The following is a 23,982-nucleotide window of genomic DNA, read 5'->3' on the forward strand; positions in this document are numbered from 1 at the left end:
ATGTGTGTGTGTGTACTGAATATTTGTGTCTCTCCTCATACCTCTGGGCTGTGGGGGGCAGCAGCGTTTGAGCTGGAAGTGGAGGTTGTCCGTACGGAGGTTCTGTCTTGCCAGGTGGTCTAGAAGCTCTCTGAGAGAACATCTGTAGGTCTCGGTCCCACACAGACGGAATCCCTCAGAACCCACCTCGATCTGGAAGTTCTTATACAAATGCACCTGCCTCGACTCACACAGATCCAACTGGAGAGGGGGAGGGGTAGATGAAGGGAAGGAGTGAAGGAAAGAGGAAATCAGGGAGGGAAAGGGGGAGAGAGTTAGGCAGGATAAAACAAACTGTTTACCACTGCATACTGACTGGAACCACCCCCACACACACACACACACACAGTTTTCACTAATGGGAGTTCAGCTTATCTAACCATGGTAATGTGATATACACACCAGACTGCCAGGCTGTTGTTTTGACAGTAACCACACATTGTTTGAAAAGGACATTCTGTGTATGTGTCTCAGAGTGTGTATCATGTTTTGGTATCATCTGTGTTGTAACTGTTTATCAGACAGCTCCTAGTCACTTCCTTGTGTGATTATCTCTGAACTTTGTTGTTTTGGCTTTTTATCAGACTTCTCGTTTATTAATACACGTGTGAATTCGAAATGTTTTTTTGTTGCATATCCCAACTCTCCCTGAGACACCCTCGGAGAGTGGGGTGAGACACCCTCGGAGAGTGGGGTGAGACACCCTCGGAGAGTGGGGTGAGACACCCTCGGAGAGTGGAGTGAGACACCCTCGGAGAGTGGGGTGAGACCCTCGGAGAGTGGGGTGAGACCCTCGGAGAGTGGGGTGAGACACCCTCGGAGAGTGGAGTGAGACACCCTCGGAGAGTGGGGTGAGACACCCTCGGAGAGTGGGGTGAGACCCTCGGAGAGTGGGGTGAGAGACCCTCGGAGAGTGGGGTGAGACCCTCGGAGAGTGGGGTGAGACACCCTCGGAGAGTGGGGTGAGACACCCTCGGAGAGTGGAGTCACGGTAAGGGTCTGCCATTTCGACCCTGGCCATACCAATGCAACCGTGGAACAATTAGGGTTAAGTGCCTTGCGCAAGGGCACATTGACAGACTTGTCACCTTGTCAGCTCCGCGATTCCAACTAGCGACCTTTCAATTACTGGGCCAGCGCTCTGACCGCTAGTCTACCTGCCGCCCTAATTCCAGCGTAGAGTGTGGACGCACTTTCACTTTCCTATTACCGGAAATGATGCAGTCAAGATACCCACATTTGGGGGAATACACAGGGATCAGCATGGGCAGAGTGCAATGGTCTCGCGCCTCTTTCGTAATCAAGGTGTCTCCCATGCCAGGTAAGCACGTGTTACCTCTTTGCAGACCACGGTCATGATGATGTTACGGTAGTCAGTACAGGACCAGCGCAGGACGTAGGTTCCCTCCTCGTTGCCCTCCTGACGAAGCTTCTGGATGGCATACTCCGTACTGCAGGAGACAAAACCCCGAAACCCGACGGTAGATTAAGACAAATGAAACAGATAGAGAAAGGTAAGAAGGACGAGAAGAGAGGTTAGGAGAATAGAGAGATGACGGGGGATATAAAGATGGAAATGGGGAGAGAGAACAAAAGCCAGACAGAGAGAGAAAAGAAAGAGAGAGTGAGTGTGTGTGACTACTGACCAGATAGGTCCATGACAGCAGTTCTGTAGGTTGTGCACCACAGAAGAAGGAGCCACCTCTGTACACAGGTAGTGATGGGCATCTACCGTCAGACGGAAATACCCATCCACCAGAGCAGCGAACGCCAGCGCCTCGCCTCTAAACTCCAGCTGCACCTCCTAGAGGACAATCGAGTTAAACAATAGTAACAAATACCTCATAAATCATTACATTCTATACTTGATTCATTCGTCAATATTTGGATCCCTGTTAGCAGGTTGACATTTATTGGGATGAATCGTGTCCTGGAGGCCTAGCTCAGCGGTTCCCACAGCAAAGTTAAAATTGGCAATATCGTAAAAAATGTATGCTAATAAGAATGAGCTTTTTGGTCTTCATTTAAGGTTGGGTGTAAGGTTAGCAGGGTAGTTAAGGTTAGCTTTAAAATCAGATTTGATTACTTTGTGGCTAGGCCAGCTACTAGACCACTCTGCAGAGCTGCCTTCAGGACAAGATTCATCCCAATACATAAAATGGCAAGGCTCTCCAGAGGGTGGTGCGGTCTGCACAATGCATCACCGGGGTAAAACTACCTGCCCTCCAGGACACCTACAGCACCCGATGTCACAGGAAGGCCAAAAAGATCATCAAGGACAACAACCACCCGAGCCACTGCCTGTTCACCCCGCTACTAACCAGAAGGCGAGGTCATTACAGGTGCATCAAAGCAGGGAACGAGAGACAGAAAAACATATTCTATCTCAAGGACATCAGACTGCTAAACAGCCATCACTAACACAGAGAGGCTACTGCCTACATACAGACTTGACATCATTGGCCACTTTAATAAATGGATCACTAGTCACTTTAATAATGTTTACATATCTTGCATTACACATCTCATATGTACAGTGCCTTGCGAAAGTATTCGGCCCCCTTGAACTTTGCGACCTTTTGCCACTTTTCAGGCTTCAAACATAAAGATATAAAACTGTATTTTTTTGTGAATAATCAACAACAAGTGGGACACAATCATGAAGTGGAACGACATTTATTGGATATTTCAAACTTTTTTAACAAATCAAAACTGAAAAATTAGGCGTGCAAAATTATTCAGCCCCTGATTGCACTTTCAGTGCAGCAAACTCTCCATAGGACAACAATCAGTCGTAATTGTTCAGTGAGGATCTCTGAATGATCCAATGTTGAAGAAGGTGCCTAAATGACTAATGATGATAAATACAATCCACCTGTCCCCACTGTAATCAAGTCTCCGTGGTTATAAAGAAAAAATACCTTCTGAAGAAAACCTGATGGAGTCTGCAAAAGACCTGAGACTGGGACGGAGATTTGTCTTCCAACAAGACAATGATCCAAAACATAAAGCAAAATCTACAATGGAATGGTTCAAAAATAAACATATCCAGGTGTTAGAATGGCCAAGTCAAAGTCCAGACCTGAATCCAATCGAGAATCTGTGGAAAGAACTGAAAACTGCTGTTCACAAATGCTCTCCATCCAACCTCACTGAGCTCGAGCTGTTTTGCAAGGAGGAATGGGAAAAAATTTCAGTCTCTCGATGTGCAAAACTGATAGAGACATACCCCAAGCGACTTACAGCTGTAATCGCAGCAAAAGGTGGCGCTAAAAAAGTATTAACTTAAGGGGGCTGAATAATTTTGCACGCCCAATTTTTCAGTTTTTGATTTGTTAAAAAAAGTTTGAAATATCCAATAAATGTCGTTCCACTTCATGATTGTGTCCCACTTGTTGTTGATTCTTCACAAAAAAATACAGTTTTATATCTTTATGTTTGAAGCCTGAAATGTGGCAAAAGGTCGCAAAGTTCAAGGGGGCCGAATACTTTCGCAAGGCACTGTATATACTGGATTTTATACCATCTATTGCATCTTGCCTATGCTGCTCTGTCATTGCTCATCCATATATTTATATGTATATATTCTTATTATATTCCTTTACTTAGATGTGTGTGTATTAGGTAGATGTGGAATTGTTAGATTACATGTTAGATATTGCTGCACTGTCAGAACTAGAAGCACAAGCATTTCTCTACACTTGCAATAATCTGCTAACCATGTGTATGTGACCAATAACATTTCAAGATTCATCCCAATAAATACCAACCTGCTCCCCATTAGCTGACACCTTAGTCTGTGTTCCAAAACACTCCACTAGCTTCCTTTCTTGTAGATTCCTTTTCTCATCTCCTTTCCTTGGTGCTCTAGACTGCACATCTTCAAGGAGCTTGTTTTTTCGAGGTTCAGTTAGCTTGGTCTGATGCAACAAGTGGCACCCTTATAAGCCGTGGCATGCAGTCACAGCGATCATTTCAGTCCCACAGAATTAGAGCAACACTGTAAGTACTGTACACACACTCAGCAACTGTACAAGACTTCTCCTGTACATAGCTCTATTCTTAACAGAGGAATGTGTAATGGTAATCTAATCTCATCTAAACACAGACTACTGATCAGATGATTTGTTCGTGGGCTAGGTTGGCTGGTTGTTAGGCCCGGTGACATTTGAACTAGCTGGCTGGAGAGGAGACTACTAATCAGATGATGTGTTCCTGGGCTAGGTTGGCTGGTTGTTAGGCCCGGTGACATTTGAACTAGCTGGCTGGAGCAGAGACTACTAATCAGATGATTTGTTCCTGGGCTAGGTTGGCTGGTTGTTAGGCCCGGTGACATTTGGGCTCGTTTGGCTGGTTGTTAGGCCCAGTGACATTTGAACTAGCTGGCTGGAGAGGAGACTACTAATCAGATGATTTGTTCCTGGGCTAGGTTGGCTGGTTGTTAGGCCCGGTGACATTTGGGCTAGGTTGGCTGGTTGTTAGGCCCAGTGACATTTGGGCTAGGTTGGCTGGAGCAGAGACTACTAATCAGATGATTTGTTCCTGGGCTAGGTTGGCTGGTTGTTAGGCCCGGTGACATTTGGGCTAGGTTGGCTGGTTGTTAGGCCCAGTGACATTTGGGCTAGGTTGGCTGGTTGTTAGGCCCAGTGACATTTGAACTAGCTGGCTGGAGTGGAGACAGTACAGAAGAGACAACCTGAGACCAATTAATTAATTAAACACTAAATATGCTACTGTCACTGCTTAATCGGCATAATCTCAGCTCAAGCAGTATTGTGTGTGTGTGTGTGTGTGTGTGTGCGTGTGTGTGTGTGTGTATGTGTGTGTGTGTGTGTGCGTGCACTTATCTTACCATCTTCTTGTTATCCTGTCTGAAGATGGTGACAGAGGACTCTTTGATAACGATGTGTGTGATCTCGTGAAAGTCACAGAATGTCACCCAGTCGTCGCCGGCGTCGCTCCTCTCGTCCTTCTTCTGTTTGCCCTCAAGCTTGTTCTTCTTGGACTTTGTCTTCTCTTTCAGCATCAGGCTATTCTATTGCCAATAAAAGCAAACATGCATTGTCATAAGATTTCTTATAGATTAGTTTCAAAATACATTCAGATACTTCAATACCTTCCAAAATCACTCCCTCTCCAGATACATCTCAACCAAAAGTCTAATGTTAGACATTCTAACATATCTCAACCAGAAATCTCACACCAACACCTTTAACCTCCCCACCTTCCCACTCACATTAGGGGGCTTCCTCCTGTAGGAGATCCCTGTGGTCCCAGTAACCTGGACCTCGATGGCCAGGGAGGGCTCAGGTCCATGGCTCAGCACCCCGTTTGTCTCTCCCTCCTGGGTAAGTACCAGGGCCCTGGGCTCCAACACCTCCCTCCCCAGGCCCCGGGTGAGGCCTTCCAGGGTGGACAGGTACTTGATCTTCAGGTCGTACAGCGTGATGTTGCTGTCCTGCATGGTGCGACTGTTGAACTCGTTCAGGAAGTTCTTGAAGACGTTGTTGATGCGGAGCCGGGTGAGGATGTTGCGCTGTTTAATGCTCCGGTTCAGGTTCTCCGGGATAAAACGTTTGTAGCTGGAGAGAGCAGGAGGAGAAAGGGATTGGTAAATAGAGGGGGGTAGATGGAGTCAGTGTAGGAATTAGGGACATTGTCTTCCCTTTCCATTTGTTAACAGGTACGTGTGTACAGATTATACAGTATATCTGTGTGCAATGTTCCCTCTAAACTATGCTCCCCCGGGACTGCTTGACTCAACTAGAGTTTTCCCCCTTAGTTAATTAACACTATCAACATTTCCCTTTACTGTGGGAATTGTGATTGAATCAATCAATGCCTTAGCCCGTACGCTACACAGACCGGTGTGCCATAACCAATCAGAGCTGCAGTAGGCCTATATGCAAATAGAACATTGCCATATATGGATCTGTGCCATTCATTTTTGAACTGGACTGTGTTTACAGCATGAGCAGTCGTGAGTAGATGCACTTGTTTTGAGATCAGAGCATGAGCTGCATGTAGCTGCTAGTTAGTGAGTTATTAGCCCATTTATAAATAATTTGTGGTAACTACTGTGGGAGTGATTGCTTCCTACAAGAGAACAAAATGTGTAAATTTCTAGACATCTTTGAAAAGCCAGTCAGGTAAAGAGCTTTTTTTTTGTCTTAAAGGGGCAGTGTTGTATTTTTAGAGACGCTTGAATAAGCTAAGTAGCCAATAGGCAGAGGATGTCATAATTTGTCTGATTCCTTGTAATAATGGTATGGGAATAATAATGTATTTGACTTATTATTTGTGCATCAAAGACAACACTTTTGTCACCACCTTGTCTGAAGGACAAGTGGTTAAACAGGTTCATGTTAGGTTAGTGTTTCTTCAAAAGTCTCATGGAATGTAGGCCTACATTGAACACCACACATTGGCTGCTACCGTAAACTGAATGATAGAACAGCTATTTCCATGTTACAATGTTACGGGATACATTTTCTCTTTTGTTTTTGACGGTAGGCCAAATAGCCACAGTAGCCTACTTGACCACAACAACTGTAACTTAAAGCGGGTATGGCCTCAGTGTTCACAGTAGACGCACCCTGGAAGTTGCACAACATTTACACCACATTCATGTTTTCCCTAGGCAGATCTGAAATTTGCTCACTTCCTAAAAAAAAAAGTTGTATGGAACATTGTCTGTGTGTGAGTGTGTCATCTATACCTGATCTCATTGGAAGCAGTAGAGAGAGGTATGTCTTTGGTCATAGCGTAGTGAGTGATGGCCAGTACAGCCATGCCCAGACACTCATTCTCTATCTCATGCTGCTCCGCCTCACTCTGCTGGCTACGCACCACAGCCAGACCCTTCTGGAAATCATTCTGGCCCTGGAAACACACACAAACACACACAATATTCTCATACATAACCATACAAGAAGGGACATGTGTATACAAATCGTCAGATTTCTGATATGGTGACTAATGTTCCAATGAAATTAGGAAGAGTAGTGAATCATACATGTACCTGGAAGAACAGGTAGTCGAGGGAGGCAGAGTCCAGTAAGGGTGTACCCTCTGGGATCTTCTGTGGGCTGAGTCCTCCTCTCAGTTTACTGATACAATGTCTCCACACCGGAGATTCACTCTCACTGGTCCCATGCCAGTTATTGAAGTAAAACCTGGTGGATGAGAGAGAGAGAGAGTAGACAAAAAGAGTGAGAGGTGTGTGTGTGTGTGTGTGTGTGTGTGTGTGTGTGTGCGCATTGACGTTAAGTATGCATATTTGTTTGTATTTGTGTACAAAGGTTGGCCAAAATCTAGGAACACGCCCCTAAGGTGTGACACTAATCATCTTAAACCTCTAAAAATGCAATATTCCCAACAAAGTGGAAGCTGCAGCAAATCAAATGATTGAGACTAAAGCTAAAATAATGAAAGAGAGGTTCCTCGGACACGGCTACAGTGACAGTCTCGTCAACATGTCTCATTAGCGAGAGCGACAGACTGATAGAGCCCCGCCCCCTTTGTTTTTCCACTGAATACAAGGGCAGATAAAAAAGCATGGTCCTCAAACACTGGCACATTCTCCAGAGTGTCCCCTCGCTCAAACACTGGCACATTCTCCAGAGTGTCCCCTCGCTCAAACACTGGCACATTCTCCAGAGTGTCCCCTCGCTCAAACACTGGCACATTCTCCAGAGTGTCCCCTCGCTCAAACACTGGCACATTCTCCAGAATGTCCCCTCGCTCAAACACTGGCACATTCTCCAGAGTGTCCCCTCGCTCAAACACTGGCACATTCTCCAGAGTGTCCCCTCGCTCAAACACTGGCACATTCTCCAGAGTGTCCCCTCGCTCAAACACTGGCACATTCTCCAGAGTGTCCCCTCGCTCAAACACTGGCACATTCTCCAGTGTCCCTCGCTCAAACACTGGCACATTCTCCAGAGTGTCCCTCGCTCAAACACTGGCACATTCTCCAGAGTGTCCCCTCGCTCAAACACTGGCACATTCTCCAGAGTGTCCCCTCGCTCAAACACTGGCACATTCTCCAGAGTGTCCCCTCGCTCAAACACTGGCACATTCTCCAGAGTGTCCCCTCGCTCAAACACTGGCACATTCTCCAGAGTGTCCCCTCGCTCAAACACTGGCACATTCTCCAGAGTGTCCCCTCGCTCAAACACTGGCACATTCTCCAGAGTGTCCCTCGCTCAAACACTGGCACATTCTCCAGAGTGTCCCCTCGCTCAAACACTGGCACATTCTCCAGAGTGTCCCCTCGCTCAAACACTGGCACATTCTCCAGAGTGTCCCCTCGCTCAAGCACTGGCACATTCTCCAGAGTGTCCCCTCGCTCAAACACTGGCACATTCTCCAGAGTGTCCCCTCGCTCAAAGACTGGCACATTCTCCAGAGTGTCCCCTCGCTCAAACACTGGCACATTCTCCAGAGTGTCCCCTCGCTCAAACACTGGCACATTCTCCAGAGTGTCCCCTCGCTCAAACACTGGCACATTCTCCAGAGTGTCCCCTCGCTCAAACACTGGCACATTCTCCAGTGTCCCCTCGCTCAAACACTGGCACATTCTCCAGAGTGTCCCCTCGCTCAAACACTGGCACATTCTCCAGAGTGTCCCCTCGCTCAAACACTGGCACATTCTCCAGAGTGTCCCCTCGCTCAAACACTGGCATATTCTCCAGAGTGTCCCCTCGCTCAAACACTGGCACATTCTCCAGAGTGTCCCCTCGCTCAAACACTGGCACATTCTCCAGAGTGTCCCCTCGCTCAAAGACTTTGCGTCTGAAGCCTCCCCTGAACTGGTTTAGGAGTAGAGTGTGAGAGCAGAGTGGAGTGGAGCTGGAGTGGGGCGAGGAGCTGGAGCTGGAGCAGAGCGAGGGGCTGTAGCGGAACTGGAGCGGATCGAGGAGCTGGAGCGGAGCGAGGAGCTGGAACTGGAGCGAGGAGCTGGAGCGAGGAGCTGGAGCGGAGCGAGGAGCTGGAGCGGATCGAGGAGCTGGAGCGGAGCGAGGAGCTGGAACTGGAGCGAGGAGCGGAGCGAGGAGCTGGAGCGGAGCGAGGAGCGGAGCGAGGAGCTGGAGCGGAGCGGAGCGAGGAGCTGGAGCGGAGCGAGGAGCTGGAGCGGAGCGAGAAGCGGAGCGAGGAGCTGGAGCGAGGAGCGGAGCGAGGAGCTGGAGCGGAGCGAGGAGCTGGAGCGGAGCGAGGAGCGGAGCGAGGAGCTGGAGCGAGGAGCGGAGCGAGGAGCTGGAGCGGAGCGAGGAGCGGAGCGAGGAGCTGGAGCGAGGAGCTGGAGCGGAGCGAGGAGCGGAGCGAGGAGCTGGAGCGAGGAGCTGGAGCGGAGCGAGGAGCTGGAGCGGAGCGAGGAGCTGGAGCGAGGAGCTGGAGCGGAGCGAGGAGCTGGAGCGAGGAGCTGGAGCGAGGAGCTGGAGCGGAGCGAGGAGCTGGAGCGAGGAGCTGGAGCGGAGCGAGGAGCTGGAGCGAGGAGCTGGAGCGGAGCGAGGAGCTGGAGCGGAGCGAGGAGCTGGAGCGGAGCGAGGAGCTGGAGCTGGAGCGAGGAGCTGGAGCGGAGCGAGGAGCTGGAGCTGGAGCGAGGAGCTGGAGCGGAGCGAGGCGCTGGAGCTGGAGCGGAGCGAGGAGCTGGAGCGAGGAGTTGGAGCGTGACCAATTTGACTGGAGCGAGGAGTGAGATTCCCAAAGGTTGGAGCGTCAGCCTTCTTGCCCACACCAATTTCGCTCAAGTAGCGCTCCCGTCCCAGCATGCATTTGAAGTCTACTTGTGTGCCGCTAATAGCCCCTTCCTTTAGAAACTGTGATGGAGTTGGCTAAATATTTTCATCAAGAAACTGATAACACACACAGGTGCTAAATCAAGGTGGCTTAAAAAGAGGACCAAGAGCAAGAGAGGGAGTGCGATGATGTGCTGTCCACAACTGAAGAATCATTGTGGAATCTGAAAAGTCACCAAAAGTATAATGGTGTACTTTACTATGTGCACATACTAAAAGAAAGGAACGAGGTGGGTCGATAACATAGCGTGTCTTTTCCAACCGCTCAACTTCGCTTACATGCTCTGTTTGCTAAACTCAGCAAAAAAATAAATGTCCCTTTTGCAGGACCCTGTCTTTCAAAGATAATTCGTAAAAATCCAAATAACTTCACAGATCTTCATTTTAAACACTGTTTTCTATGCTTGTTCAATGAACCATAAACAATTAATGAACATTGTGGAACGGTCATTAAACACTAACACAATTAAGGTCACAGTTATGAAAACATAAGACACTAAAGAGGCCTTTCTACTGACTCTGAAATCCTTAGGCATGCTGCAAGGAGGCATGAGGACTGCAGATGTGGCCAGGGCAATAAATTGCAATGTCCGTACTGTGAGACGCCTAAGACAGCGCTACAGGGAGACAGGGTGGACAGCTGATCGTCCTCGCAGTGGCAGACCACGTGTAACAACACCTGCACAGGACTGAGGGCTTGTAGGCCTGTTGTAAGGCAGGTCCTCTCCATACATCACTGGCAACAACGTTGCCTATGGGCACAAATCCACTGTCGCTGGACCAGACAGGACTGGCACATTCACCCTCCTCCTCGCCCTCTATTGCAGGGGTGTCAAACTTACACCCCGGGGGTGTTGACTGCCCGCTAATAATCACTAGACAGTCAGGGTGCAGGGAACATTTCAAAAACGATGTATGGAGCACTACTTTTAGCAAATTGTGATAGCAAGGAAATATAACCAGTGTTCAGAGTGGCTCTCCAGACCTCGGTGAAGACCGAATGCGGCTCCCGGTGCAAAATGTGTAGTGAAAGAGAGCAGAAAGAGGAAGTGTGTGTGACACCACATGTACTCTCCTTCCTCTCGGAGTTAAACGTTTATCTTGGATCTAGTTTACACTGCCGTCACAGGCCATATCGAGAGTGCCGAGTGGCAACAACAGCAGGTGTTGTTGGTAACAGAGTGGCGGATGAGTAACTCGCACGCAACGGGGGGGTGTATTGATCGTCTGATGAGTGACATCAGTGAGATATTCATGATTCATCACAATGACTATGATAATGTGATGACACACACACACACACACAGAAGCAAGCAAACGCGCACACACACTCTCAAAACGCACGCGAACCCACACACTGCAGTAGGCCCGTCTAAGTACCTCATGCGGTAGTGCAGCTTGATGCAGGTCTCGTCCGTGATCTTGAAGAGGTGGTTGGGAGCGTACCACAGAGTCCTGCTCTCATCATACAGACCAAACAGATTATGGCACAGGGGGGAGATGTCTGGGAGAGAGAGGGAGGAAGGAAGAGGGAGAAAGGAAAAGAAGGGAGGACACATTACAACCTTTTTCATCCATGAATTCATTTTGTCGGTGCTCTTACCCGGAGAGCAGCTTCCACTTAGGTCAAAGGCTAGGAAAGAACCGCCACTGAATGATCAGTTGCACAGAGTTCACACACGTGTCAGTGTATACCAAAGTACAGAGTGCACGTTTCATAGTAAAAAGTATGGTTGGGTTGAAGAAACATGAGAATGCCAGTATATACAGGTTATTCAATGTGCAGGGCTTCTGGAGTGGTTGAGGTAGGTTTATACATTAAAAAAAGTGACTGATAGGACATACATTGATGACTAAATACAGAAATATCTCATTTACATAAGTATTCACAAACCTTGAGTCAATACTTTGGAAGAGCACCTTTTGGGGTCGATTACAGCTTTGACTCATCTTGGGTATGTCTGTATCTATATCAGCTTTGCACATCTGGATTTGTGGATTTTCTCCCATTCTTCCTTGCAGATTTTCCTCAAGCTTTGTTAGTTAACCTCTAAGACACTGTGCTTTGCATTTACCACAGAATCTTTTGTTTTATGCTTTCGCCTTTTTGCATACTCCAGGCGTGCTGTCATGTGCCTTTTTGTCAGGAGTGGCTTCCGTCTGGCCACTCTCCTAATAAAGCCCAGATTGGTGAAGTGCTATAGAGACTGTAGCACATCTGGTGGGCCCCCCCCCCCATCTCAGCCAAGGAACTCTGTAGTTCTGTCCGAGTGGTCATTGACCAAGGTCCTTCTTGCCCAGTTGCTCAGTTTGGTCAGGTGGCCAGCTCTAAGCAGAGTCTGGGGAGTTCCACATTTTTTCCATTTCCTAATGATGGAGACCACATGTTCTCTTGGAAACTTTCAACACTCTAGAAATGGTTTTATAGCCTCCCCCAGATGTATATCTCGGACAGTTCGTTGGACTTCCTGGTATAGTTTCTGCTCTGACAGACTGTCAACTGTGGGACCTAAAAGTGCTTTCGGAAAGTATTCAGACCCCTTGACTTTCACATTTTGTTACGTTACAGCCTTATTCTAAAAAATGTTCAATTGTTTTTTTCCCCCTCCTCAATCTACAAACACAACTCCATAATGACAAAGAAAGAACAGGTTTAGACATTTTTTCCAATTTACTGAAAAAACTAAATGGAAATATCACATTTACATAAGTATTCAGACCTTTTACTCTTTGTTGAAGCACCTTTTGACAGCGATTACAGCATTGAGTCTTCTTGGGTATGATGCTCGAAACTTGGCACACCTGTATTTGGGGAGTTTCTCACATTCTTCTCTGCAGATCCTCTCAAGTTCTGTCAGGTTGGATGGGGAGCGTTGCTGTACAACTATTTTCAGGTCTCCAGAGATGTTCGATTGGGTTCAAGTCCGGGCTCTGGCTGGGCCACTCAAGGACATTCAGAGACTTTTCCCGAAGCCACTCCTGCGTTGACTTGGCTGTGTGCTTAGAGTCATTGTCCTGTTGGAAAGTGAACCTTCGCCCCAGTCTGAGGTCCTGAGTGCTCTGGAGCAGGTTTTCATCAAGGATTTCTCTGTACTTTGCTCCGTTCATCTTTCCCTCGATCCTGACTAGTCTCCCAGTCTCTGCCTCTGAAAAACATTCCCACAGCATGATGCTGCCACCACCATGCTTCACTGTAGAGTTGGTGCCAGGTTTCTCATGGTCTGAGAGTCTTTAGGTGCCTTTTGAAAAACTCCAAGTGGGCTGTCATGTGCCTTTTAATGAGTTGCTTCCGTCTGGCCACTCTACCATAAAGGCCTGATTGGTGGAGTGCTGCAGAGATGGTTGTCCTTCTGGAAGGTTCTCCCATCTCCACAGAGCAACTCTCGAGCTCTGTCAGAGTGACCATTGGGTTCTTGGTCACCTCGCTAACCAAGGCCCTTCTCCCCCGATTGCTCAGTTTGGCCGGGCTTCCAGCTCTAGGAACAGTCTTGCTGGATCCAAACTTCTTCCATTTAAGAATGATGAAGGTCACTATGTTCTTGAGGACCTTCAATGCTGCAGAAAATGTTTATTAGCTTTCCCCAGATCTGTGCCTTGACACAAACCTTTCTCGGAGCTATACAGACAATACCTTCGACCTCATGGCTTGGTTTTTGCTCTGAAATGCACTGTCAACTGTGGGACCTTATATAGACAGGTGCGTGCCTTTCCAAATCATGTCCAGTCAATTTAATTTACCACAGGTGGACTCCAATAAAGTTGTAGAAACATCTCAAGGATGATCAATAGAAACAGGATGCACCTGAGCTCATTTTCGAGTCTCATAGCAAAGGGTCTGAATACTTATGTAAAAATGGTATGTTTTTTCTGTTTAATATATTTGCAAACATTTCTAAAAACCTGTTTTCACTTCGTCATTGTGTGTTTTTTGTTTTTTATTGCTAAGGATGTTTATGTATTTAATCCATTTAAAAAAAATGTGGGAAAAGTCATGTGGTATGAATACTTTCCGAAGGCACTGTATATAGACAGGTATGTTTTTGTAAATCAAGTCCAAACAATTGAATTAGTCACAGGTGGACTCCAATCAAGATGTAGTGACATTTCCAGGATGATCAAAGGAAATTGGATGCACCTGAGGTCAATTTGGAGTGTCATAGAAAAGGGGTGAGAATACTTATGGAAATGAGATATTAGTGTATTTAATTTCCAATACATTTCCAAACATGTTTTCACTGTCATTATGGGGTATTGTGTGTATTCAGGCTGTAACATAAAATGTGGAATAAGTCAAGGGGTATGAATACTTTCTGAAGAATATATAAATACTTATGGGAATACACTAAATGGTAATATATACATATAAACAGCAGTAATAGTGATGAGAGTGTGCGTGAGGGTGTTTGTGAGTGTGTGTATTATGTGTGTGTGCGTGAGTAAGAGCGACAGTGAAGGTGTGTGTGTCAGAGTGGATAGAGACCTCTGGATGGGCATAGAGTCCGTGTGGATAGTATGTGGGAGAGGGAGAACAGTAATGTTAGTTGTTAGCCATTTAACAGTCTTATGGCCAGGCAATAGAAGCTGCTTAAGGGTTTGTTGGTCTGAGCCTTGATGCACCGTTAATGCCTGCCGCATGGGAGCATGGAGAATAGTCCAGGTCTTGGGTGGCTGGAGTCTTTAGTAATTTTTCAGGCCTGGCATGTACGTGGCTGGGATCTCGACACCTAGTGATGCTCTGGGTAGTCCGCACCACCCTCTGTGGGGCCATCCGGTCGAGGGTAGCTGCCATATCAGACAGTGAATAAACCAATCAGGATGCTCTCGATGGAGCATCTGTAAAAGTTCCTGAGGATCTGAGGGGCCATACGAAATCGTTTCGGCCTCCTGAGGAAGAAGAGGCGCTGCCGTGCCTTCTTCACGACTATGCTGGTGTGAGAGGACCATGTTAAGTCCTCAATGACCCTCTCCACTGTTGCCCCGACGATGTGGATGTGGATGGTGATTAAGATTAAATATTGCACTAAGCACGATTGTCAATAGTCTATTGTGGAGTCTCTAGACTTTTGTTTCCAAATCTTTTTTGAACCCTGCCACACCTTGATGGGATATAAAATTCTGTGGCACACCTAAAATGTATTGATTTCATTTACAAACCATACATTTTTTGTGACAAAGTTTTTGTATAGATTTAAAAGGGTTTATTTGAAATATTTTCATAGTGTTGATAGTTCTTTACTCACAATGGTTAATTTGTGTGTACCCCTTTAAGAGCGTCCGGAGAATCTGTGCCAGAAAGAAGAAAATGCATCTCTGGTAAAATAGGTCTTTAGTTTTTAAAGGTTTTGTTAACAGACAACTGGTTTTCTGCATTGTAAAGGTGCAACCACAGACACGAAGCCATTCTCCGTTTGTTTTATGGCAGACGCTGTGGTATAGCTTAGCCCAGAGCCATATATTAAGAAATAAATAACTCTGGCTAAGCCTAATCATATCTGCCTGTGCTAATGGTTTTCACAGGCAAAATCAAATGATAGAAATTACTTTGCTCGTGATGTGTGCCCCTCAAATGATAAAAATGTAACAACTGCCTTAGCTCACTGGACTTGAAACAACGATACAGATGTAGCCATGTGCCATTTAATGTATCATCTGACCGGCACTAGTGCTTCCAAGTCCAAATTCCATGTGTATTCCACATGTCACGCTTCTAAGTGAGTGTACAAGTTTCACAGCACACCTGAGAGTTCCTCAAGGCACACCGGTTGGGAACCACTACTCTATAGACTGTCATTAAATGGCAAGTGTAAACTAGGCTATGTAATAAAGTGATAGTAGTAATATGCCTATAACAATACAGTAGGAACTAATGTACAACCTACAGCAGAGTGTCCCCAACTGGCGACCTGTGGCCCACATTTTTTACTAATTGTTGGTCACAAAAGACAGTTAAAAACACCAGCAAATCAGCTCCAAGGGATTTTGATTAGGGAAATCTGTTCCAATGTTTTCCCACGCATAATTAAGTTGTTAGGCCCGAGGCAAAGTTGAGGGCTGGCAAACAGAGCCAATATATCCTCAACGCCGGCTTTGAAGGCATTATCACTTTTATACAACGGGTTACCAACATATTCAAATCATTATATTTTCATTAAAAAAGGTTATTTTGATGAATTTATTCATACTATTTCATAGTAGTCCCGACACAAATCTAGAGTTGCTACCCAAGCCGGCTGGTCGTTCGTTCTATCGGTTCGGTTGTTCCATATCTAAATGTTTGTTTTTGTTCGTTCTAAATGTTCCATTGCCATAATGGCTAGCAACATTCTTATCCCTTGCTTGCTAGCTAGCCAACTACGGCTAACTTTTGGTCACCTACAAACAAGCAAGATTTCTGTCTCTAACAGACCTCTAACTTCTTCTTTAAGAGGCTCCTCTGTCCTCCACTCATTTACCTGAATTAATGGCACCTGTTTGAACTTGTTATCAGTATAAAAGACACCTGTCCAAAACCTCAAACAGTCACACTCCAAACTCCACTATGGCCAAGACGAAAGACCTGTCAAAGGACACCAGAAACAAAATTGTAGACCTGCACCAGGCTGGGAAGACTGAATCTGCAATAGGTAAGCAGCTTGGTTTGAAGAAATCAACTGTGGGAGCAATTATTAGGAAATGGAAGACATACAAGACCACTGATATCTCCCTCGATCTGGGGCTCCACGCAAGATCTCACCCCGTGGGGTCAAAATGATCACAAGAACGGTGAGCAAAAATCTCAGAACCACACGGGGGGACCTAGTGAATGACCTGCAGAGAGCTGGGACCAAAGTAACAAAGCCTACCATCAGTAACACACTACGCCACTAGGGACTCAAATCCTGCAGTGCCAGACGTGTCCCCCTGCTTAAGCCAGTATATGTCCAGGCCCGTCTGAAGTTTACTAGAGAACATTTGGATGATCTAGAAGAAGATTGGGAGAATGTCATATGGTCAAATGAAACCAAAATATAAATTTTTCGTGTTTGGAGGACAAAGAATGCTGAGTTGCATCCAAAGAACACCATACCTACTGTGAAGCATGGGGGTGGAAACATCATGCTTTGGGGCTGTTTTTCTGCAAAGAGACCAGGACGACTGATCCGTGTAAAGGAAAGAATGAATGGGGCCATGTATCATGAGATTTTGAGTGAAAACCTCCTTCCATCAGCAAGGGCATTGAAGAAGAAACGTGGCTGGGTCTTTCAGCATGACAATGATCCCAAACACACCGCCCGGGCAACGAAGGAGTGGCTTCGTAAGAAGCATTTCAAGGTCCTGGAGTGGCCTAGCCAGTCTCCAGATCTCAACCCCATAGAAAATCTTTGGAGGGAGTTTAAAGTCTGTGTTGCCGAGCAACAGCCCCAAAACATCACTGCTCTAGAGGAGATCTGCATGGAGGAATGGGCCAAAATACCAGCAACAGTGTGTGAAAAACTTGTGAAGACTTACAGAAAACGTTTGACCTCTGTCATTGCCAACAAAGGGTATATAACAAAGTATTGTGATAAACTTTTGTTATTGACCAAATACTTATTTTCCACCATAATTTGCAAATAAATTCATAAAAAATCCTACAATGTGATTTTCTGGATTTTTTTTCTCATTTTGTCTGTCATAGTTGAAGTGTACCTATGATGAAAATTACAGGCCTCTCATCTTTTTAAGTGGGAGAACTTGCACAATTGGTGGCTGACTAAATACTTTTTTGCCCCACTGTATGTCTGAGTATGTAAACTTCCGACTTCAACTGTATATATCCATAAAAGTTATGCCATTTAATTCACGATTTCAACTGGCTGAGAAACGCTGCCTGCCTATCTGTCTTGTCCTGACACATTCAATACTATGGGCCAACTGAAGATCGAATTTCAATATTGAAACATTGTGGTAAATGTTGGAGAAAGAGACAGCAAGGTTTATACAGATGTTTTAGTTATTTTTATTTCACCTTTATTTAACAAGGTAGGCTAGTTGAGAAAAAGTTCTCATTTGCAACTGCAACCTGGCCAAGATAAAGCATAGCAATTTGACACATACAACAACACAGAGTTACATATGGAATAAATAAAACATAGTCAATAATACAGTAGAACAAAAGAAAAATAAGGTCGATATACAGTGAGTGCAAATGAGGTAAGATAAGGGATTTAAGGCAATAAATAGGCCATGGTGGCGAAGTAATTACAATATAGCAATTAAACACTGGAATGGTAGATGTACAGAAGATGAATGTGAAAGTAGAGATACTGGGGTGCAAAGGAGCAAGATAAATAAATAAATACAGTATGGGGATGAGGTAGGTAGATAGATGGGCTGTTTACAGATGGGCTATGTACAGGTGCAGTGATCTGTGAGCTGCTCTGACAGCTGGTGATTAAAGCTAGTGAGGGAGATATGAGTCTCCAGCTTCAGAGATTTTTGCAGTTCTTTCCAGTCATTGGCAGCAGATAACTGGAAGGAAAGATGACCAAAGGAGGAATTGGCTTTGGGGGTGACTAGTGAGATATACCTGCTGGAGCGCGTGCTACGAGTGGGTGCTGCTATGGTGACCAGTGAGCTAAGATAAGGCGGGGCTTTACCTAGCAGAGACTTGTAGATAACCTGTAGCCAGTGGGTTTGGCGGCGAGTATGAAGCAAGGGCCAACCAACGAGAGCATACAAGTCGCAATGGTGGGTAGTGTATGGAGCTTTGGTGACAAAACGGATGGCACTGTGATAGACTGCATCCAGTTTATTGAGTAGAGTGTTGGAGTTTGGATTTTATCGATGACATCACCGAAGTCGAGGATCGGTAGGATGGTCAGTTTTACGAGGGTATGTTTGGCAGCATGAGTGAAGGATGCTTTGTTGTGATATAGGAAGCCAATTCTAGATTTAATTTTTGATTGGAGATGCTTAATGTGAGTCTGGAAGGAGAGTTTACAGTCTAACCAGACACCTAGGTATTTGTAGTTGTCCACGTATTCTAAGTCAGAGCCGTCCAGAGTAGTGATGCTGGACGGGCGAGCAGGTGCAGGCAGTGATCGGTTGAATAGCATGAATTTAGTTTTACTTGCGTTTAAGAGCAGTTGGAGCCCACGGAAGGAGAGTTGTATGGCATTGAAGCTCGTCTGGAGGTTAGTTAATAACACAGTGTCCAAAAAGGGACCAGAAGTATACAGAATGGTGTCATCTGCGTAGAGGTGTATCAGAGAATCACCAGCAGCAAGAGCAACATCATTGATGTATACAGAGAATAGAGTCGGCACGAGGATTGAACCCTGTGGCACACCCATAGAGACTGCCAGAGGTCCGGACAACAGGTCCTCTGACTTGACACACTGAACTCTATCAGAGAAGTAGTTGGTAAAAGTTGTATGGCATTGAAGCTTGCCTGGAGGGTTGTTAACACAGTGTCCAAAGAAGGGCCAGAAGTATACAGAATGGTGTCGTCTGCGTAGAGGTGGATCAGAGACTCACCAGCAAAAAGAGCGACCTCATTGTTGTATACAGAGAAGAGAGTCGGTGCAAGAATTGAACCCTGCGGCACCCCCATAGAGACTGCCAGAGGTCCGGACAGCAGACCCTCCGATTTGACACACTGAACTCTATCAGAGAAGTAGTTGGTGAACCAGGCGAGGCAATCATTTGAGAAACCAAGGCTGTCGAGTCTGCCAATAAGAATGTGGTGATTGACAGAGTCGAAAGCCTTGGCCAGGTCGATGAATACGGCTGCACAGTAATGTTTCTTATCGATGGCGGTTATGATGTCGTTTTGGACCTTGAGCGTGGCTGAGGTGCACCCATGACCAGCTCTGAAACCAGATTGCATAGCAGAGATGGGATTCGAAATGGTCGGTAATCTGTTTGTCTGGCTTTTTTATCTGGCTTTCGAAGACCTTAGAAAGACAGGGTAGGATAGATATAGGTCTGTAGCAGTTTGGGTCTAGAGTGTCACCCCCTTTGAAGAGGGGGATGACCGTGGCAGCTTTCCAATCTTTGGGATTCCCAGACGATACGAAAGAGAGGTTGAACAGGCTAGTAATAGGGGTTGCAACAATATTGGCAGATAATTTTAGAAAGAGAGGGTCCCGATTGTCTAGCCTGGCTGATTTGTAGGGGTACAGATTTTGCAGCTCTTTCAGGACATCAGCTATCTGGATTTGGGTAAAGGAGAAATGGTTAGGGCTTTGGCGGTTTGCCGTGGAGGTTTAGGCAAGTTGCTGTTGGGGTTGCAGGGCTGTTGACCGGGATAGGGGTAGCCAGGTGGAAAGCATGGCCAGCCGTAGAGAAATACTTCTTGAAATTCTCAATTATGGTGGATTTATCGGTGGTAACAGTGTTTCCTAGCCTCAGAGCAGTGGGCAGCTGGGAGGAGGTGCTCTTATTCTCCATGGACTTTACAGTGTCCCGGAACTTTTTTGAGTTAGTACTACAGTATGCAAATCTGTTTGAAAAAGCTAGGCTTAGCTTTCCTAACTGCCTGTGTATATTTGTTCCTAACTTCCCTGAAAAGTTGCATATCACAGGGTCTAAATCTCTGCTGTTGAAAACTAAATGTTAGTCTAAAAGAAATGTCTAGATGCTTTTTATAGTGGAGATCAAGTTTATAAATTACTTGGCTGGGCTGATGAGACAGTGGATTGCACAGTCCGATGGAACAGAGTAAATAGGCATTTTTAACATCACAGAATTAGCCAGTGGTAACTGCGGTTTTAACCAATCAGCATTCAGGATTAGACCCACCCACAGATGTGCCTTTCTGTTTGTTTTGAACTATAAACGGAACATAATATGAGATGGGGAAAGTATAGGGCCATGACACTTCCTCTTTTCTGGGCTCTTTTGTTTTGATGTGAGGGACATAATTAAACTACCTACCACTGACCACACAAGACAGAAAGGTCCTGCACAAACACAGATACAGAATACTTTGGATTAGACTATAAACAGATCATACATTTGTGTTGGCAGCTGCTTTGTTTGTTTAGCCTATAACTGGTGAGTATTTGCATGTATAGACTATGGTAGCTGTGGAGTTGAACTCCTCCCGAGTCTTGTTGTTGTCTGTGTAGGCTTCCTTTCTCTGCTCGCTCTGCAGTACTGGGAAGAAAAGTGTTGGCTTCACACAAGGACGAAATTCCAGAACTCGTCCCGCCCTGAACCAACCCTAACCAGCCACCATCTTGTATTGGAGTCAGTATGTGGCTGAAAGGAACAGCCGGACGGATGAAACCACACTTCTCTTACCCTCTCTTCTACTCTCCCTTTCTAGCACCGATCACGCTGACAGATGTTGTGAAGTTTTTTGAGCCAGTATCAGAACAAAGGTATAAATACAGGCCTATAATTTGTCTGTCGAAGATCAGAGACCACCAAACCAGCATCTTTTAGAGCTGTAGGAAAACAAGTGCTGGGTGTTAGTATCTTTTCTCATGCGGGATAGCCTAGTAGCTAGGCTACATCGGCTTTCTCTGTATTGTGTGCCTGCTATCTGGCAAGGGAGGAGTATACAGTAGTTACTGTAAGTATTATGTCATGTTTTGTCATCAAATCAGGTAGAGTACATGTGGAAGTCAGCAGAGAAGCATAAATTCAGCTACTGTAACAGCCTGCTAATATAGTTAAAACAAAGCCATTTGGCATCAGTAAGAGGGTCGTTCCACCCACCCCAAAACAAGAGGATTACCACACAAAATCATGAAATCATTTCACAAACAAATCAAATTAGCATTCCTGAAACATTATTTTGTTTAAATATAATTTGATCTCTGATCATTTAAGCTAATTGATTGCACCCAAATTGGTAATTGTCATTTATAGGCTTCATATAGCCTAATTTTGAATAAATATAGTACTAGGGTGGCCGATATTGCAATAGCATCGTCTGTCGACGCTGATGGACAGCCACCGTTGAAGGTGCCGACATCGCGAGGTGACAGACGATGGTTTAGCCTCTTTCTTTACTAGCGCCACGCTGTAAACTAGCAGGGCAGCAGCAGGGTGACACACAAGTGGCATTCCCGAGTAATAGCCTAGTCCTATTTCAATAAACATGTTATATAGCCTACATAAAACAAGAGAGGAATCTAGGCCAGAGAGCGGAGAATTCCACCAAGCAGTAACTATTTTGTATTTAGTGTTTTTTGAAAATAACGCAGCCTATATTCCTTTCTTTCTCCATTCGATAGACTATGAAAGCTGCACTTAGCTTCTACCGAGGCCTTCAACAATATTATCTTTTGTCATGATTTGTCCAGTTAAATTAGATTTTGCGCTATAGCCAAACTGCAGTTTTTTTTTCCAGAGTAAAAAATATATATATATAACTAGCTATTGAAGCCATTGAAGTCACTTGCATTAATCGTATCTGTTTCTAACTACAGAAACCATTTCTGAATGATCTGAGATGGGTGGCTTAGTGAAATGACAAGGAACGACTCAAAGGTTCCTCATTTTAGGATTTAGAGTTGATCTTATTTATTAAACTAGGCAAGTCAGTTAAGAACAAATGACAGCCTACCCGGGGACCAAATTGTGCGCCGTCCTATGGGACTCCCAATCACAGCCAGATGTGATGCAGCCTGGATTCGAACCAGGGACTGCAGTGATGCCTCTTGACGCCCCTTATATATTCACCCAGTACATCTTAAGCATTGAGATAAAGAACATCCACTGACAAAACACACGTAGGCAATAAAATAAAGCTTCACAAGTAATACATACATCTTTGTAACAATTCACAAGTAATACATACATCTTTGTAACAATTGCCATGTTGTATAGGCCAAGCCTACTGTATGATGTAAATGAGCAGCACACACAATGAAATGAAACATCTATTACAAAGCCATTTCTCCTTCTGGTCTCCTAGCTAAGAGTAAACTCATATGACGGCCTATTCACAGTGGCAACAGTGGACCTCGCTGTTGGCAGACAGGCTCCATCAGGATGGTTCACCACATTTATTCCCAATTAGTTGTAAATGACCATATTTAAGATATATAACTTCTGAATCAATTAGTTGTAAATGACCATATTTAAGATATATAACTTCTGAATCAATTAGTTGTAAATGACCATATTTAAGAGGTCCCTACAGGCACACCACCCACACACGGGTCCCTACAGGCACACCCACTCACACACGGGTCCCTACAGGCACACCCACCCACACACGGGTCCCTACAGGCACACCCACCCACACACGGGTCCCTACAGGCACACCCACTCACACACGGGTCCCTACAGGCACACCCACCCACACACGGGTCCCTACAGGCACACCCACCCACACACGGGTCCCTACAGGCACACCCACCCACACACGGGTGCCTACAGGCACACCCACTCACACACAGGTCCCTACAGGCACACCCACCCACACACGGGTGACTACAGGCACACCACTCACACACGGGTGCCTACAGGCACACCCACCCACACACGGGTCCCTACAGGCACACACACCCACACATACAGGGATGGATGCAGTTAGGCGTGCAACACACACTTGCAGTCATGCCATACAATACACACACACACACACGCTCTTGGCGGGAGGTGAGACAGTACTTACAGCATATTGTGGCGGCCTCGACACACAGTTCCTCAGCGGTGAAACTGTCTTTGAGGAATCCCAGCTGCGGCATATCTGGCAGGTAAAAATGGATCTCCAGACCCCTCATGGGCACAGTGACGGGGCCCTCGGCTCTCCTCGACCTCCTCATCTTCCCACACAGTTGCCTACCCAGCTCCATCACCCCCGGACTTGGCATCCAGACTCTGAAGGTAGAGGCAGAGGGATGGAGATGTCAATGCATCAAAGGCAAAACAGAGGGAGTGTGTATGTGTGTCGGGGGTAACGTATTGATCCAGAGGTGAGCTCACTGTAGCAGTGGTACGGAGTCCAGCATACCCTGATGACTCACGTTGGCTACCCACAACACACACCTACTCAGGCAATGCAATTCACGACACACACACACCTACTGAGATGATCTCACCAAAGCAAACACAAACCTCCTCTGGAGGGAGGTGAGGTAGTTCTCCCTCTGCGTGCAGATCATCCCATTAGTTCTCCCAGCAGCGTTTCCCCTTCCTCTACAGCGGCGCAGGTGGCATC

The 23,982-nt window shown here is 46.0% G+C and overlaps 1 protein-coding gene across 1 annotated transcript in view; it reads right to left on the bottom strand.

Annotated features, from left to right (window-relative positions):
• Positions 1-23,982, bottom strand: part of LOC115145341 (tyrosine-protein kinase JAK1-like) — a 63,870-nt gene that overhangs the window by 23,477 nt on the left and 16,411 nt on the right. The window contains exons 2-10 of the mRNA XM_029686834.2: positions 23,437-23,642; positions 11,220-11,343; positions 7,061-7,214; positions 6,758-6,921; positions 5,276-5,621; positions 4,892-5,074; positions 1,686-1,843; positions 1,376-1,490; positions 42-240 (exon numbers count right to left, since the gene is read on the bottom strand). Coding sequence (XP_029542694.1) covers positions 42-240; positions 1,376-1,490; positions 1,686-1,843; positions 4,892-5,074; positions 5,276-5,621; positions 6,758-6,921; positions 7,061-7,214; positions 11,220-11,343; positions 23,437-23,642 — 1,649 coding nt within the window. The remainder of the gene's footprint in view (positions 1-41; positions 241-1,375; positions 1,491-1,685; positions 1,844-4,891; positions 5,075-5,275; positions 5,622-6,757; positions 6,922-7,060; positions 7,215-11,219; positions 11,344-23,436; positions 23,643-23,982) is intronic.

The sequence above is a fragment of the Oncorhynchus nerka genome, linkage group LG17 (assembly GCF_034236695.1).
Source record: "Oncorhynchus nerka isolate Pitt River linkage group LG17, Oner_Uvic_2.0, whole genome shotgun sequence".
In the NCBI taxonomy this organism is placed as follows: Eukaryota; Metazoa; Chordata; class Actinopteri; order Salmoniformes; family Salmonidae; genus Oncorhynchus; species Oncorhynchus nerka.